The 15,342-nt window shown below is 38.0% G+C and overlaps 1 protein-coding gene across 1 annotated transcript in view; it reads left to right on the forward strand.

Annotated features, from left to right (window-relative positions):
• Nucleotides 1–15,342, forward strand: part of LOC131783726 (uncharacterized) — a 31,853-nt gene that overhangs the window by 13,352 nt on the left and 3,159 nt on the right. The window contains exons 22-39 of the mRNA XM_066158892.1: nt 241–372; nt 916–1,085; nt 1,574–1,711; nt 2,127–2,193; nt 2,762–2,861; nt 3,540–3,647; nt 4,119–4,194; nt 4,597–4,686; nt 8,118–8,184; nt 8,557–8,739; nt 9,445–9,762; nt 10,379–10,582; nt 11,035–11,193; nt 11,666–11,886; nt 12,508–12,839; nt 13,369–13,560; nt 13,965–14,120; nt 14,896–15,194. Of these exons, the coding sequence (XP_066014989.1) occupies nt 241–372; nt 916–1,085; nt 1,574–1,711; nt 2,127–2,193; nt 2,762–2,861; nt 3,540–3,647; nt 4,119–4,194; nt 4,597–4,686; nt 8,118–8,184; nt 8,557–8,739; nt 9,445–9,762; nt 10,379–10,582; nt 11,035–11,193; nt 11,666–11,886; nt 12,508–12,839; nt 13,369–13,560; nt 13,965–14,120; nt 14,896–15,194 (3,012 nt within the window). The remainder of the gene's footprint in view (nt 1–240; nt 373–915; nt 1,086–1,573; nt 1,712–2,126; nt 2,194–2,761; nt 2,862–3,539; nt 3,648–4,118; nt 4,195–4,596; nt 4,687–8,117; nt 8,185–8,556; nt 8,740–9,444; nt 9,763–10,378; nt 10,583–11,034; nt 11,194–11,665; nt 11,887–12,507; nt 12,840–13,368; nt 13,561–13,964; nt 14,121–14,895; nt 15,195–15,342) is intronic.

Genomic DNA, 15,342 nt, shown 5'->3' on the forward strand with positions numbered 1-15,342 from the left:
ACCCGGAATTAATTCATCGTCTTCACAACATACATCATTTCTTTGCTTAAACACCTTCATTGTGAAAGTTATATACAAATGTAAATACAAATATAGTAGATGTGCAGGTACTCAGATACTGATTTGATCCATTTTAGTACGAGTTCTCGTCGTCTCCTTGAGATATTTCCGATCGAAAAATACAAGTGTGTCTCTATCTTTTTTTCTCTCCCTCTCTATATATTTTCTCTTTTTTGACAGGACGATCTTTGAAGCATCTAAAGAGTAACAAATGTATCCATACTTATGGAGCTTGGCCCGGCGTCGACAGACATATGGTATTGTGGTCGGGATGCGACGAAAAACGGCTAGAAATATGGTTTGCAAAGCAAGGTATATAGAGTACCGCTCGCGTTTACTGCAACATTACACGCGCTTCAAGCGCGTGCAAATCCCAAGCAATGCACCATGCAAACTACGAGTCACTACTCTCACCTACTCTTGAAACTATACTTTTTTTTCTTAAAAAGAAAATGATGAATGTAATGTCAAGGAGTTTTTGAATAACGTAACTAAGATATTTTTTGGGCAATTAAATTTGGGATCTCAAAATGGATGTAATAAAGTGGTAATTGAACTTCGTTTTATGTAGTTTTCGTTCAAAATGATATTTGTGATTTCAAATCGAACTCAACTGTGGCAGATTTATCACGCTTACCTACACGCTTGCAGAACTTACTGAAATTTTAGAAGTGAAGAAACATCGGTTACAATTTTCCCCATGTATCAAGCTTGGAGTCTGATTTTGGCTTTTTGTGACTGTCAATTTTTTCCGGTAGGCCATAGTCATATTACAAACGTAGGATTTGTTTTCGCGAAACTCAATCGAGAGGTGCTCAAACATCACTGGTGCAATAATGTCTCTCTCATATATAGAATGTATAGACCCTCTTGGAATGCAGAGCGGTGATATCAAAGACAGCCAAATTACTGCGTCTTCATACAGACCAGCAGATCTCCCACATTATGGCAGGTTGCATAACGGAAAGTACTGGTGTGCCAAAGATAAGAAAAGAGACGGGTACTTACAGGTTGATCTTGGACAGGTAAGTTCAATTTTTAATTTATCTGATCAAGTAATTTCTGTTCTAAAGGCTTTTCGAAAGACATCACGTCACGTTCGATGTATCTTATATCGTGAAAATCTTCCTCGTACATTACCATCCGAGTTCCTACCTCTTTTTGATAATCTCTTACAACATTTTGTCTCCTTTTCTTTTGTTCTTAAAATTGATTTGGTTCTAGTTTAGTCTGGCGCAAATAAATATAGCGGAACGTTGCGAAGTGCATCCTTAAAAAAGGGAGGTTGACAATAATCGAAAGCTAAAGGAACGATGGAAAACACTTGGGCTTCATAGTATCAAGCCACATTCTCGATGTGTTTGACGCTGTAAGTGATTTGAGTAAAGTTTAAACTCGGAAAAAACGTTAGTCTCAACGGATTTTCTTCGTCTACGTTACTGACTCCAAGTTACGGGAAAGTGCAATCAAATATCAATGTTCAGTAACTTTTGGCTTATTTTTCATATTTTAGCTACGAACGGTGAACAAAATCTTGATACAGGGACGTGGAAACTGGTATGACTGGGTGACAGGCTTCTTCTTGTACTACAGTGATGATGGTCAGCGGTGGAAAGGTTATTCAGAGAGTGGAGACAAACAACACTCCAATGTATGGAAAATATTTTAAATGGTGATTTTAAAGACCCCTTTACCCTTTACACTATCAAGTTTTCAAGGAGTTTTACCATAATCTTATAAATGATTTAATAGGAAGTAAGGACGATATTCGCTCGTATAGAAGAATTGGTAAGAAAACAAGGAAATTGTAAATGATTTAATGAAGAGAAATCCTAGCCCTGAAATTTTCTTTCGAAAATGTCATTCACAAGTTCCACGGCAATAGAAAGTAGCGCACAAGTGCTCCTTTTAAGGAAAGCTTTCTAGAGCCATTGTGTGTAAATAGACTAGAGAAGTTGTACGCTTGTGTCAATAAGAGAGCATCTTCCTCCGCCATTTCTGTTTGTTATAATCTGACTGCAACATGCTCGTTGACTGAAACAAAAATTTTTCTTTGTTTCAATTAGTCGCATTGCTATCAAGGAAAATGCAGCGAAATTCACGAAACTCAGTGCAAGGATTTGTGGGGAGCCAGTACGTTGAAATGATTGTTTTTATTATTGTACTACTACTATGTTTTACCACTTTACCATCATTCTACTATAGGAATACACAAGATGTGCAACGGCACTACGTACACTGTAGAACAGGGTAAAAATATGGATAGAAAGTGAAACAAAAAAAGGCCGCACAGAACCAACCAAAATGAGACATTTTCTGTCGCCTTTTAAGCTAGAATTTTGAATTAACAACGCGCCATATGTGATCAACAAGATGCTTAGATAAGGCCGCAGGCATTCGATGGTTGAACATAAATATGAGTGGAAATTTTGCTCATTGTTCGCACAATAGCCACACATCTTATGTGTTAAACCATCGAGTAAGATTTATTTGTCATATCTATGCAAAATTTGATTCCCTAACAATTAAATGTATCAGATCAACAACTCAAATTGATAATCCTGTAAACACCTTCATCTTTAATTATTCAGGTAGGCATTTACGTGGTTTTTTAATTTAAACTCATGAAAAAAAACATTTACCTTCTCAGATCTGAGCTTCTAGCACTTCTATCGTTTTCGCTTTTCTGTTAATTTTCCAGCCGCCAAAAATGCCGACGAAAGATGTTATAACATACTGAACACTAAAGCGGATGGATATGGTACATGTGATCCACTCAGAAATGTATCATGCGCTGCGAGGTACAAGACCAGAGTATTATGAAAAAAGATCTGATTTTAAATCTTTCTTAGGAATTAAGCCTTAAACGCTGACATCAGTACGCTTATTCTCTATACCATTCTCTATACGTTTCCTGAGGGGCTGACAAGGAGAATTCGTATAACAATCAAGACCTTCTTTAGTTGATGATCTTTCATCTATTCTCATGACTTTAATTTTTGATTCAAGGTGATATTGTATGGATAAATCAGATGCTAATCAACCCGAAGGGATCAAAGGTTTAAGGCCACAATCATTTATCTTTATTACAACTGATCAGGGCAGCCTGCGAAACAGTACCCAAAAAAATTTGTGTTTCAAGACGTTTATAAGGGCAGCTGTCCACTCAGGTTACTCAGGCTATGATTTTTTTTATTAGCGACCAGAGACTGCAAGACTGAACATTTAGCAATATATACTATAAATGGTAATGGTTATAGAGATGAAGGAAAACGAAATTACTGTATGTATCAACAGCCTCTAAACTATTCTGTACGCAAACGCTGCAAAATTCCTAATATCGACGTGCTTGTGTTTCTTTAAATTTTATCTTGAGGTAAAAAAAAATGGTTTTGAAGCAACCACTGATATTTGAAAATTAAATGTACATTTTGTAAACTTCATTTATCAGTTTTCCAATTTTTTTTTGATTTTATCAGAAACGTGTTATGCGGTCAACTGCAATGTGAAGACAACAGAGATAAACCTGTTGTGGACTACGGATGGACGTACACTAAGATCAGTATAGATAACGGAAAACAATGCAGGTATTACTTTCACTCACTTCCCTGTTGCAAAAAAAAGCACCAGTAAGTAAACATATTCTTAAAGATTTAACAACAATCAACTGATGCGTTTATACTAAATTTAGAGATCTTGAACGGTGTTCTAGGGGAAAACCAAGCCGTAAGAATTATCAAGGGAAAGCACTGTATAAAGTAAGGGTGGTAAATTATCTATCAAAAAGTATCAAAATTTTTGGTGGTTGGAGACACCACACCTATAGGGTGTGGGGAATAGGGTTTCAACTATAAACCTCCGCCGGAGTCTATTTTTTGGCGGTTCCCTTTGCTTCCTTCCACCTTATGTTCTCGTTAGCGAGCTTTTCTTTCACACAAGGCCTCTAAGACCACTTTAGACGGTATCTACCTCTCTACCCCTGAGGGTTCCATTCCAAGGCGGTACAGCACAGATTCCTATGAAAATTTACCAACCTGACGCGTTCTTTCTTCCCACAGTGCTGCAACCTTGAAGTCCATAGATGACATTGGTGAGGGAATGGTCAGAGAAGGGACAAAATGTGGAGATGATAAGGTACCACTGAAAAACTTAGCCCTTCCGCTTACAGAACGATCCACCCATTAATAATTTATCATTACAATATCACTACGTTGTCGGGTAGAAAAAATGATGAGAAGATAGCGAATTACTAGTAAGGGAGCACTGGTTACTTTAACACCCAGATTCCTGAAATTTTAATAGCCTAAATTGTTAGAAATGTCTGGCAGAAAATGCATGGAATGATTTTGAAACTGCAGATACTTGCGCTTTTAAGTGACACTTCAAGGGCCGTTTACGCCACAACTGATACTTAAAAAAGATAAATTTTTTATACGAAAGAATTACTGAAAAGAGATCTAACCTAGTAAATTAAACATTGTTTTCCGAGTTTTGACGAGTCGATGACGGCAAGAACTTTAACGCATTTTGTTGCAGATGTGTGTAGATAACCAGTGTCAGACGTTTGATTCCCTCAACGTCGGAAAGTGTCCAGTGATGAACAACAAGGAGTGCGGAGGAAGAGGGGTAAGTCTATGTTTTAGGGTGAATTTTTCAAGTTCTTTGTTTGTAATCTATGTTGATCCTCTAACTCGTCAGAAGAAGTGTGACTGAGTAATTAGGGTGCTGAATTTGTAATTTGGTGTTCCCGCGTGTGACTGAGTAATTAGGGTGCTGAATTTGTAATTTGGTGTTCCCGCGTTTAAGCCTTTTATCCTGATACTCCCTTGATTTGTTCTCGTTTGCCCAGGGTTCAATCTTTGGCTGCACTTTGAATATAGCCAGCTGCTCTGCCCCTGCCAGTTGGGATTTTATAAAACGCTTTGTTCATTCATATTGTTTGTTTGCAATTTGTTTGTATTGGCCCTGAAAACCTCCATAGGGTGCGTGGTGAATAAAGCATCCATACATATATATACAAATCATTAACCACAATTGTCCCGATATAATCATTCTTGTCTCCTTTGAATTTTTCTATCCGAGTGAGTAATTCTCTCAAAGGCATTTTTAATTGTATAAAGTTGTTCTCCAATTTTGTGACATTTTGAGTATTTGAGTAATCTTATTTGTATATCTTACACTTCCGCCCAAGTATAATCTATGGCGCAACCATGACTTTAGTATTCTACTGGCATCCCCAAAGGTGACAACCAGCAATATTTTGAAGGTTCTACCCTCCTCGTCTTTGTAATTTTCTCCCATGTTCAATTCAATCTATTCCTAGTTTGAATATATTCAGAGAAAAACCTTCTACGTTTCTTTTTGGGAAGGCATTCAATTAGTGCTTTGTTTGAGTTAGTTAGTCCTTATTTAATCTGCATTGTTATGCATTGATTTTAAAAATGTTTTTAGAGCTTTAGAATTGCGATAAGATATAATAAGGCGGCTGTTGAATACAACGAGAAAAGTTTTTTGAAGAAAGCGTATAAGTGCATGGGACATCCTCGAAAGGTATTGGGGGGTAGTGTTTAGGTAACGGTTCCGGCTTGACCTCAGGATTTTAGAGAAATCTGAGAAAACGTCATTGTGAGGACGAGGCATCGCGTGTTGATAAATTATGTTCTTTACTTATTAAAGTTAATTGATTACCGGATGCCCAAATTACCGTTTTAAGTTAGTCGCATGCAATGTTTTCCATTTTTTTCCGCCTACATTTCTCTAATTTATGTATTTGTGTAGAACCTCAGCTGCTCAATGAAAATTCCAATCTCCTCTGCCACTTTTGTAATGCTTTAAAAGATCTCGTCGCAGATTGTTTAAAAAACTGATTGATGAATGCAGGCGTGTAAATAATCTTTACTTTCTAATTATATTTACAACAAACTACAGAAAACCTCGATATACAAACAACTTAGCAAGGCATCGCGATCTTTTTTTTTTAATGTTTTCTCGTATACGCATCAACGAATATTTCTGCAAACTTACACGACATTTTTAAAGTTTTTTTTTAAGTTTTAAAGACATTTACCTGCTGAAATTATAAAGGTTCACAATAAGAAGATGAAGAACGCTAGGGTAATTGAATTTGATTACACGAATTTAATCACCAGCTCTGATTTAATATTCATTGTTTGGTTCACTATCGGATTTGACAAAGCTTCTTCTTATCGGGGAGTAAAATCGAAGAGTTTACCGCACTAGCTAAATTGAAGAACCCAATATTGAATAACTCGAGGACTAACTAACTCGGTATAAAACATAGCGCTTCTCTGACTGTCTGCTTTACTGCTTGTCTTACTTCTCTAATCTTCCAGCAGTAAAGGAACGGGTTTAATTTTAAGTTAAAAGACGCTAATATTGGTGCTTTACCCCAAGTGAAGATGAAATGTGGTGAATTGGTTTTCCTTAAACTTAGCACAATAACCAGTGTACCATATGGTAAATAACAAACAACTAACGCTAATTGCACCCACAATGCACTGTACACTGCCTTCCTGTATCTGTACCTTCCATGTTCAGTGTATTTGTTTGGCTCGGCTGTTGCAGAATACGTTCTTGAATTTGGGCGCTATGGTGACGAAGACTCCGGAAAATCTTTGCGTGCGAAACCATTGAGATTATCAGGCAAATTGTCGTATTGACACAGTCAAACTAAAACGTTACAGTGTAATCAAAAAGACTACTCAAAGTAGCGACTCCAGATGTAATCCAAAATGTGGCTATGACGATATAAATGCGCCTTAAAATCACGACTTGTCTATACCTCAGTCTCAACAGCAAGGCGAGAAGTCTGTCCACGCTTATAGCTGTCATCGTCATTAAGGATACCGAGCATAAGATATAGCCAGTTAAATACCATGCAGAAAATGTGTATCGGCAAATTCTCCATTTCTCACGAAGCGTGGACATCCAATGAGTAGCACTAAGGGGATGAATAAAAGACCGACCAACAGATCGGTTGTTGCCAGACAACGATAGAACAGTTTGGAAGGTGGATGCAGGGAAGATTCCTTATGTAGGGCAACAAGAATGAGAAAATTCCCAAAAAATGCCGTGAAGGAGAGAAGAATGTTAAGTGCTGATAAAGAAGTTGAAAGTTGTTTTAACCTACAATACAATGAAGCAAAACATATCAGATCTTCAAATGCCTTTGTCTGTGTTACACCTATTGTCAAATTTGTTGCAGCCATCATTTCTCCTTCAAAAGCGAGAAACAGTTTTTCCTAACAATATCCTCCCATTTGCGATCCCTTTAAAGTCAAGTCCTTTATGAGATTTGCATAAAGACTTCCCGCCGAGTCAGGTGTCACAAACATGTTTATTTATTTTTTATTTTGTCTAAGTGGTGTTCCTAGGCTTAGTTTGATGGTTTATCTATCCGATAAAGGGAAGAATCTAGGCCTTTCCCGATTATGCCACTAAAACTGGCATTTTATGCTCCCAGATATTCCACTTTACGCCAAAAAAAATGCTCGAATTATGCTCGATTCTCAAAATAATGCTACTTTGGTTTCAGAAAATGCTTTGTTTAATTTCAAGCAAAACGTAGAAACTCAGACAGTACTAAACTCAGTGTGTATCAGCAACTGTTTAAAGTGAAAAGTGTTAAGTTGTTTGTTTATAAAAAAATCCTGATACAGTCAAAACTTGTCCAGTGATAAAACAGATAATTAACGTTCGAAGTCGACCGTCGAAGTCCGACCGCGGACAGCGGACCGCCGAGGGAGCAAATCACTGAGTGAAACAGCAAGGATCGAAATGCACCAATCAGAGTTGTTGAAAAACAACTAGTCACAGCAGAGCATCATGCTTATAAGATCACGCATGAAACAAAAAACAAACAAACAAACGCACAAACGCACAAACACAAACGCGCACAAGAAATTCAATCAAGTGTACAAATTCAGTCCCACTAAAAAGTAAAAGCGCTATTTCTTACCCCAAGTGCTGTGTAGAAATACCTTTTTTTCCTGCAGAATTTTCATGTCGCGTTTGATGTGTATTCATTATTTCTTTAGGTTTGCACAAACAAAAAGGTGTGTCATTGTGAGGGAGGATTTGATTCGAAGGACGGTTGTGCATCAGGTAAAAGGTTAAAAATAGTTTCGAATGACAAAATTGGAAAGTTTAGGTTAGGTTTTCCACTCATGATGAACAAAGTGTAATGTAATTATCAGTCAGTTTGCCGTTTTAGAAGTAATTTATAACTCATATGACAGATTCATTTCTTATTCTGTTTTGCTGAATTAAGCATATTCCAAGGATACCCGATGATAATAACAAGAGTATGTTTTTGTATTCTTCCAAATTTTCCACAATCGATAGTTTTTAAAAATGCCTTGAAAGATGGCACGAAATAAAACAAAATTTGGTTGACAATTGATCGCTTTGTGCTAAGGTTTTGTTTATCACAGTCTCACTTGTAATGCTTGCATTTATTAAACTGTTTCATTCCAGCTCTGGTGCCTCGAGATGGAGCGTGGGGTGATTGGTCCTCATGGACTGTTTGTGACAAGGGCTGTGATGGTGGAAAAAGAAAAAGACATCGCTTCTGTGACAATCCATTTCCTCTACATGGAGGGGCTAACTGCTCTGAACAACGACACGAGACAGAGGATTGCAATACTCAGAGTTGTCCAAGTGAATTTAAATCTACTTTTAAAACTTTCTGTTACTTTCTTTTTTCTGTTCTTTGATTTAACTAGTCCTCTCATATATGAACTGCAAAAGAGCAATTACTCTGTGAGGCCAGAAAAATATTCTTAAAACCTGTGTCGCAATTTTTTAGTGTGATTCTTATTGCATTTTACAAGAGAAATGGAATAGTAAATCTTCTTATGTAAAATGTTAGCGCTACAAAGGGGAATGTGCCGAAATAGAAAGGGGAAATCACGGGAACAAGTGTGTTCATGTGCAAATTCCTAATCCTTTTCACATGTATCGTATTATACCTTTTCTAAGACCGAGAGTAAAAATGATCGGCTCAACAAGTTGTGAAAGATCCTGACCTTTTGGAGTTCAATTGGCTCAAACTCTTCACTTTTTGCTTTTAGATTAAAAGAGATCTGACTTATTGGTGCCAATCCATTTACCGATTTTACTGGTACTTTTATGGAATCTGGAATTTTGTGTCTGAATTAGTAGAGAGATCAATAAAAGAACATGGAAGATAAAATCTCGTTTTATACGAGTCGTTCAGATAATTATTCTTTTATTAGCAGCGGTTACATCACCACCAACATCATCGCACGTCTCCCCGTGTTTTCATTCCAATGGAAAAATATAGCAAAAACTTTACCAATGGCAAAATAATACTTATTGTAAATTTTTGTATTTACTACTCAGAGGTGATATCATGCCGTCACCTACTACAAGTTGGCGAAGAAACGAATCACAATTATCCTGATGCCGTCTACAAGATTTACCCCATAGGTTCCCAGCCAATCATGGCATACTGTGATATGTCGCGTGACGGTGGGGGATGGACACTATTGGTTACCAGTCACACTAACAGCTGGACGGCACAGAATGTGAAATTACGAAACGCGAACTCTCCGAAGTTGACTGATGATTACTCCATCCTGCAGTATGCAGACAGTATTAAAGATAATATCAAAGTAGCTGGCTCTACGTTTGAATATCGATTAGAAGCTCAGAGCCGAGGTAATTCATTATACTCAAGGAACCTTGTTCCCTTTCAAACGGGCAGGGCAGGGGTTGGCTAGCACGGCGAGTTTCCGTAGTCGCAATAACAAAGTGTGGTCAACATGAAAGGCAGAAGTCGTTTTTTTTTCTAACAAATCGCCAAATAATGATTTCAATAAAAACATTGCAGGGGAATATGCTAACAAAGAGAAAACAATTGCACGAAATGCAATTGCTTATTAACCTTTTTTTTTAAGCTAAACATTGAGGAACACAATTCTTGTCGTGATCACCAACATGGAGGATACTATGTCGCCAAAATTTTCATCACTTACACTAAATTTCTTTTTCCAAAAAGGGTAAAAGACTTAAATGAACTAAAAGGGGCTTCATCCGTCCCTTCCCACTTCCCTTCATTTGTTGGTTACAAAGCCCATACGTCCTAAAATGTAAGGGCAAATCTCACATCACTTGACACCGTAGTGGCTCTTCGTACTCTTTTACAGTTAACACGTTTATTTGTGTTTCGGTGGAGTTTTATGCACGAGGACACTTAGAGACGATTAAACAGAATATGAATCTAAATCATGGTCAGCCCTGGAATGAATCTGAAGAAAGATGCTTTATTTTTCAGGTCGCTGGGGAGGTATCTGGAAGGCACCCAGAGGTTTTACGTTCACAGCTGACAACAACAAACAAACGGATATTGAGCTGGTCAAGAAATTTGACAATTGGGAATATTCAGACAATGGAATTGAACAAAGAATGCCATGGATTTCTGATGCCAGGTTAACTACATCCCAGGATGCTCAGCGAAATTGGTGGGGTACAATAACAGGTGAATAGGCTTTACTATTATAGAATAAACAAGCAATAGACTTCCCACGCACTCTTTAAAAAATACCGAAGGCGAAGAAAATAAATTTTCTTTCATTTAATTCTGATTTTCGAGATAATCATTGATGTGTCAAGGAAAGTCTGATGAAATATATATTTATCCTTTTACATTTAGTCTTCCTGTCAGTCGTCTAAGTTATTTTTTATGGCTTGAAAATTCTTGAAAACATTTATTTTACAATTTTTCGAAGGAAAACATTCCGACAACCAATGTTTTTGTAACAAAGTTTTTAACGAAAGTTTCCCACGTTTTACTTCGGGTAAAAATCACCTGAAGCGAAGTGCAGCGTTAATCTTGAGGAAAAAGGAACAGATATAGTGTATGCTTTCTCATCGGATCCTTTCAAAACATTTATTTCGGATAGTAATTTGATAGTTGATATATTTTTGTAGCGGACGATATGGAATACCACCCCGCTCCATGGATCAACGGTCACCTGAAGGAGCGTCAGCCATCATATATCTGGTACTGGATGAGAGAGGGACCTCTTGAAATTCCTAGCTCATGTAAAGAAGTATACTTCAGAGGGCTCCTGACAAACCCTGTGTCAAGTAAGTCTGGGTATGGTTTACGAGGCTGAGTTGTTTAATCTAATAACTCAAAATTATTGGAATAGTTCTTTCTTCAATGTCAGAAGAAATGTTTGATTACATTGGTTGTGCTTTAATTTAGCCAGAATGGCTGTGATGAGTTGTGATCACCTAAATTTGTCTTCGAGCTATGAAAAAGCCACAATAGTATTTTGGTCGAAAAATTTGATTTCGATAAAAATGTTTATCGCCACTAATTTTTGTCGGTTGCCTGCTAGTTATGGTGTCCCCACGTCCAGCCAACGTCCCTTATATCCCCTTTCAACGATTCTTCTCCAAGTTTCCCTAAGACAGCTTTTCTTTCGTCGTTCGTCGGGAGTCCATCGTAGGGCGACCTTAGGCAGGGCTGAGGGTGGCATTCGAAGCGCGTGGCTGATTAGTTTTCCCAGGGTGAAGTGTAACCGTGAATTTTGTTTCTTTCTTTATTTTTCAGATGGAGTTTTCGCGATCAAACCTCCTGGGCAGCATGAAGTTAAAACGTATTGCGACTTTGCGACTGAGGGAGGGCCCTGGACGCTACTCGTGACTAGTAAGACCCACAGTGGGTGGGACAAAGATAGCGTCAAAGAAAGAAACTCAAAAAAACCTTCTTTACAGGATGACTATTCCATACTGGGGCTTGCAGACGCCATAAAGGACTCTGACAAAGCTCAGGTGAATCCATCGCAATGAGATGAGTTTGACTTCTTAAGGATCGAGGGGTGATTTTCGAGGACACGCTCAGTATATTTGTCGAAGGAAAATAAATGATGATGTTTCCTTACAAATTGGTGCCCATACGAAATCATCCGACTGCTTTCCCCTTCGTGGGCTAATGTCCCTTTTGAGTTGATATATGGATTTTAAAGACGTTGATATTTTCCATGGAGACGCGATCAAAGAAAAACTGTAGAGTGATTGTTGGAAGTAACCCAGGATTGCACTATAGAGGAATTTTCAAATATTTATCGCAAGAAATCCATGATTGCTTTATGATTTGGTTTTATCAACTGAGTCAATAAAACCAAATTATCTTGTTATACTCCCCAACAGACGCAGCACCACTTTTTCTCAGGAAACGTACCCCCTTCATTGATGATCGCTTTAGCTTTGTCCTAGTCACTCACGTTTTCCGCCAAATTGGTGCCCATACGAAATCATCCAACAGCTTTTACCCCCTTTATTCATGATTGCTTTAGCTTTGCCTTAGTCACTCACGTTTTACACCATATTTTGATCAGGAAATGCAATATTTTCGATTGACACTTATGTTTGTTCTGCCTCGTCTTCAAGCAGGAATTCTTTCAATACCGAATTGAGGCAGACGGCAACAACCGCTGGGGAGGGATCTGGGAAGCACCACGTGACTATACATTCCTATCTACGAGCGACAAACAAACCAAAGTAAAAATCGTGAAGAAATTCGACTCGTGGGATGAGAACAGCAACCTGGGAAAGCGCATGCCCAGACTGGGATTATCTAACGATCTTTTTTTAAGCAGTGCATCAACTGTGGATTACTCATCAGGGTCCTTGGCATATAACAGTGGCGCTAGCTCCGCCTCGTATCTGGAGCAAGAGAAGCCAAAACCGAATGTTGTTCGATACTGGATGAGAGAGGGTGCTAGGTGAACTTAAGATTTTTTTTTTACGTCCAGATAGTCATTTGCAGATTATTTTGAGTAGCATATGTCTTAAGTTAAGGCTGTGGCCGTGGTATAAACGTACACTCTTTTTTGCCAGTCATTCAATGACAAGGTGAAATTCGAATTTTCAACATTATCAAGGACAGATATAAGTATCAGGTCATATGCACTGTTCAGTATAAGAGTTATATTGGTAGATCTCTTCCTTACAAAGTTTTTCTTGTTGAAAAAGGCTTTTTCCATAAAATTAGATATTTATATGTAATTTCCCTAATTTCTCTGGAAGAATAGCCAACCATTGCTTTGTGAAACAAGTAGATCTTCAGCATTCACAAAAACGTTTGTATCTTGATGAAACACCAAATTATCGTGGGCGTAGATTTACCTTTGCAAACGATGACTTTTAAAAAAATTGATTGCCCTTGTTAAAAGTGCACGAGTTGTGCACCTTTAAGTTTTTCACCTTTGATTCTTTCACTTCTATAATTTAGACTCGTTCCTCTTTCAACAGGCTATCTTGTAACGATTTGAAATTACATGGAGTGAGAGCTGGTATCAAGTATGACGATAGTTTTCAACTGGTAAAAACCAGTGATACCCAGTACCTCCCAGTCTACTGTGATATGACAACAGCAAAAGGAGCTTTCACTCTTATTGTGACGAGTGCTCACAATAGCTGGACTCGAGCACAGGTCCCTCACAGGTAGTAATGGATAACATTTGCCCCTCCTCAACCAATGAGATGAAAGGCTAAAGCCAAAAGTGACTTGGTCAATGCTCTTTGATCGAAAAAAGATGAAATAATAACAAGAAGACTGATAACAATAATTATACAATAATGTTGGTAATGGTATTAATAATACTAATGACAAAAAAATAAAAATTATGATTATAATGGCAAGACATTTTTTGTTTAGTTTTCAAACTATTTACATAATAAATATTAACGATTGCGTTTTTATGCTGTGTCCAGTCTTGAAAAAGATGCATTTTAAAATGTGTTTAGCCGGGTTTGTGCAAGGTCGTTACCTTATGGAGAAAGTAAAGTTATGTGAATAGTTATAAAAGCGATCACGGTTTGTTGATAAATGTTTCTGTCATTTCTAGAAATGTCCTTCATCCAGGACTGAATCGAGACTACTCCATCCTAGACTTAGCAGACAGTATTAAAAGCCTGAACAACAATGGAACATTTCAGTACATGCTGGATGCTCATTCTAGACGCCACTGGGGAGGGATTTTTGAAGCTCCTACATCTTACAGGTAGGAAAACAGGAAAGAGAATGATGATTCTTATTCTAAGACAAAGGTCATAACTTTATTCCATCCGCAGTATACAAGATCAGTGGTTAAAGTAAACTAGCTAATAACTGTATGTAGCAAGAAACGAGGTGCACTTTTTGTAGATGCATAATTTGAATAAGGCTTTCTTTTCTCCCGATAAAATAAGGGTACGTCTTGAAAAATGGATGTTTTAAAATCGTTCTTTACATTATTCGAAATAACTCACTTGTTGATAGCTTTACTCTACCATTGGTGGTGACTGTAAAACTTTAGTCAAATATTTTAAAAAATTCACATTACTTCACATCCAGGATGACCCAACGTATTCTACAGCAAGTTTACATATGATAGTCATGATTGTTAAGCTCTATTATTCGCGACGGCTGCAGCAACGTTCTGCTTGAAAAAAAGGTGCTGCATTAAACAAAATAATGTGTAGTGTACAATATACGAGTACTGTAGGCGGGATACATCTGGTTATTGTGGCTTATGATAGCATCTTTGGACAACCTGCAGGCGGTGTAACAAAGTGAAATCAACTGATTCATTTGTTCGGTTATTCATTAATCTGTTACGTGATTCGTAAAGAGCCTTTAGTGGTTTAAATAATTGATCTCTGAACTCACTTATTCGACCACTCACTCACGTGCCCGTACGTACGCGAACGCTTGAACACACGCATACACCCACCCACCCGCTAGCTCGCTCATTCACTCACACGCTAACTAGCTCAATTCTTCTGTGCTTATTGAAGCTTCATGGCATCGGATAATTCGCAAACCAACGTCAAATTAACGAGGAAATTTGACGATTGGAAGTTTTCCTGGTGGAAGTCGTTAAACAAGAGAATGCCGTGGTTTGACGCCAAAGGAACTGAGAAAAAGGCTCTGCTGACCACATCCAGCAGCACGACCTACTACCCGTCGGGTTCGATCATTTGGGGAGGCTCGGACCGGTATCCGTCCGATTGGATTGGGTATGGGGGAATGCAAAATCCAGGAGTGATCTGGTACTGGTTAAATGAGGATGATTGTGACGAGGAGAGAAAACCAGGTATTGACGTAAACGCAGGGAATTACCCTAAATTTAAGTACAACAAACTGGGCCAGTTCGGTATGAACAATCACTACTCCACACTGTTTCTACATTTTACAATTTTGTTTTGCTTATGTGGTTCTGCTTGGGTTCTTAGATCTCCCCT

This window comes from Pocillopora verrucosa, chromosome 12, assembly GCF_036669915.1.
Source record: "Pocillopora verrucosa isolate sample1 chromosome 12, ASM3666991v2, whole genome shotgun sequence".
In the NCBI taxonomy this organism is placed as follows: Eukaryota; Metazoa; Cnidaria; class Anthozoa; order Scleractinia; family Pocilloporidae; genus Pocillopora; species Pocillopora verrucosa.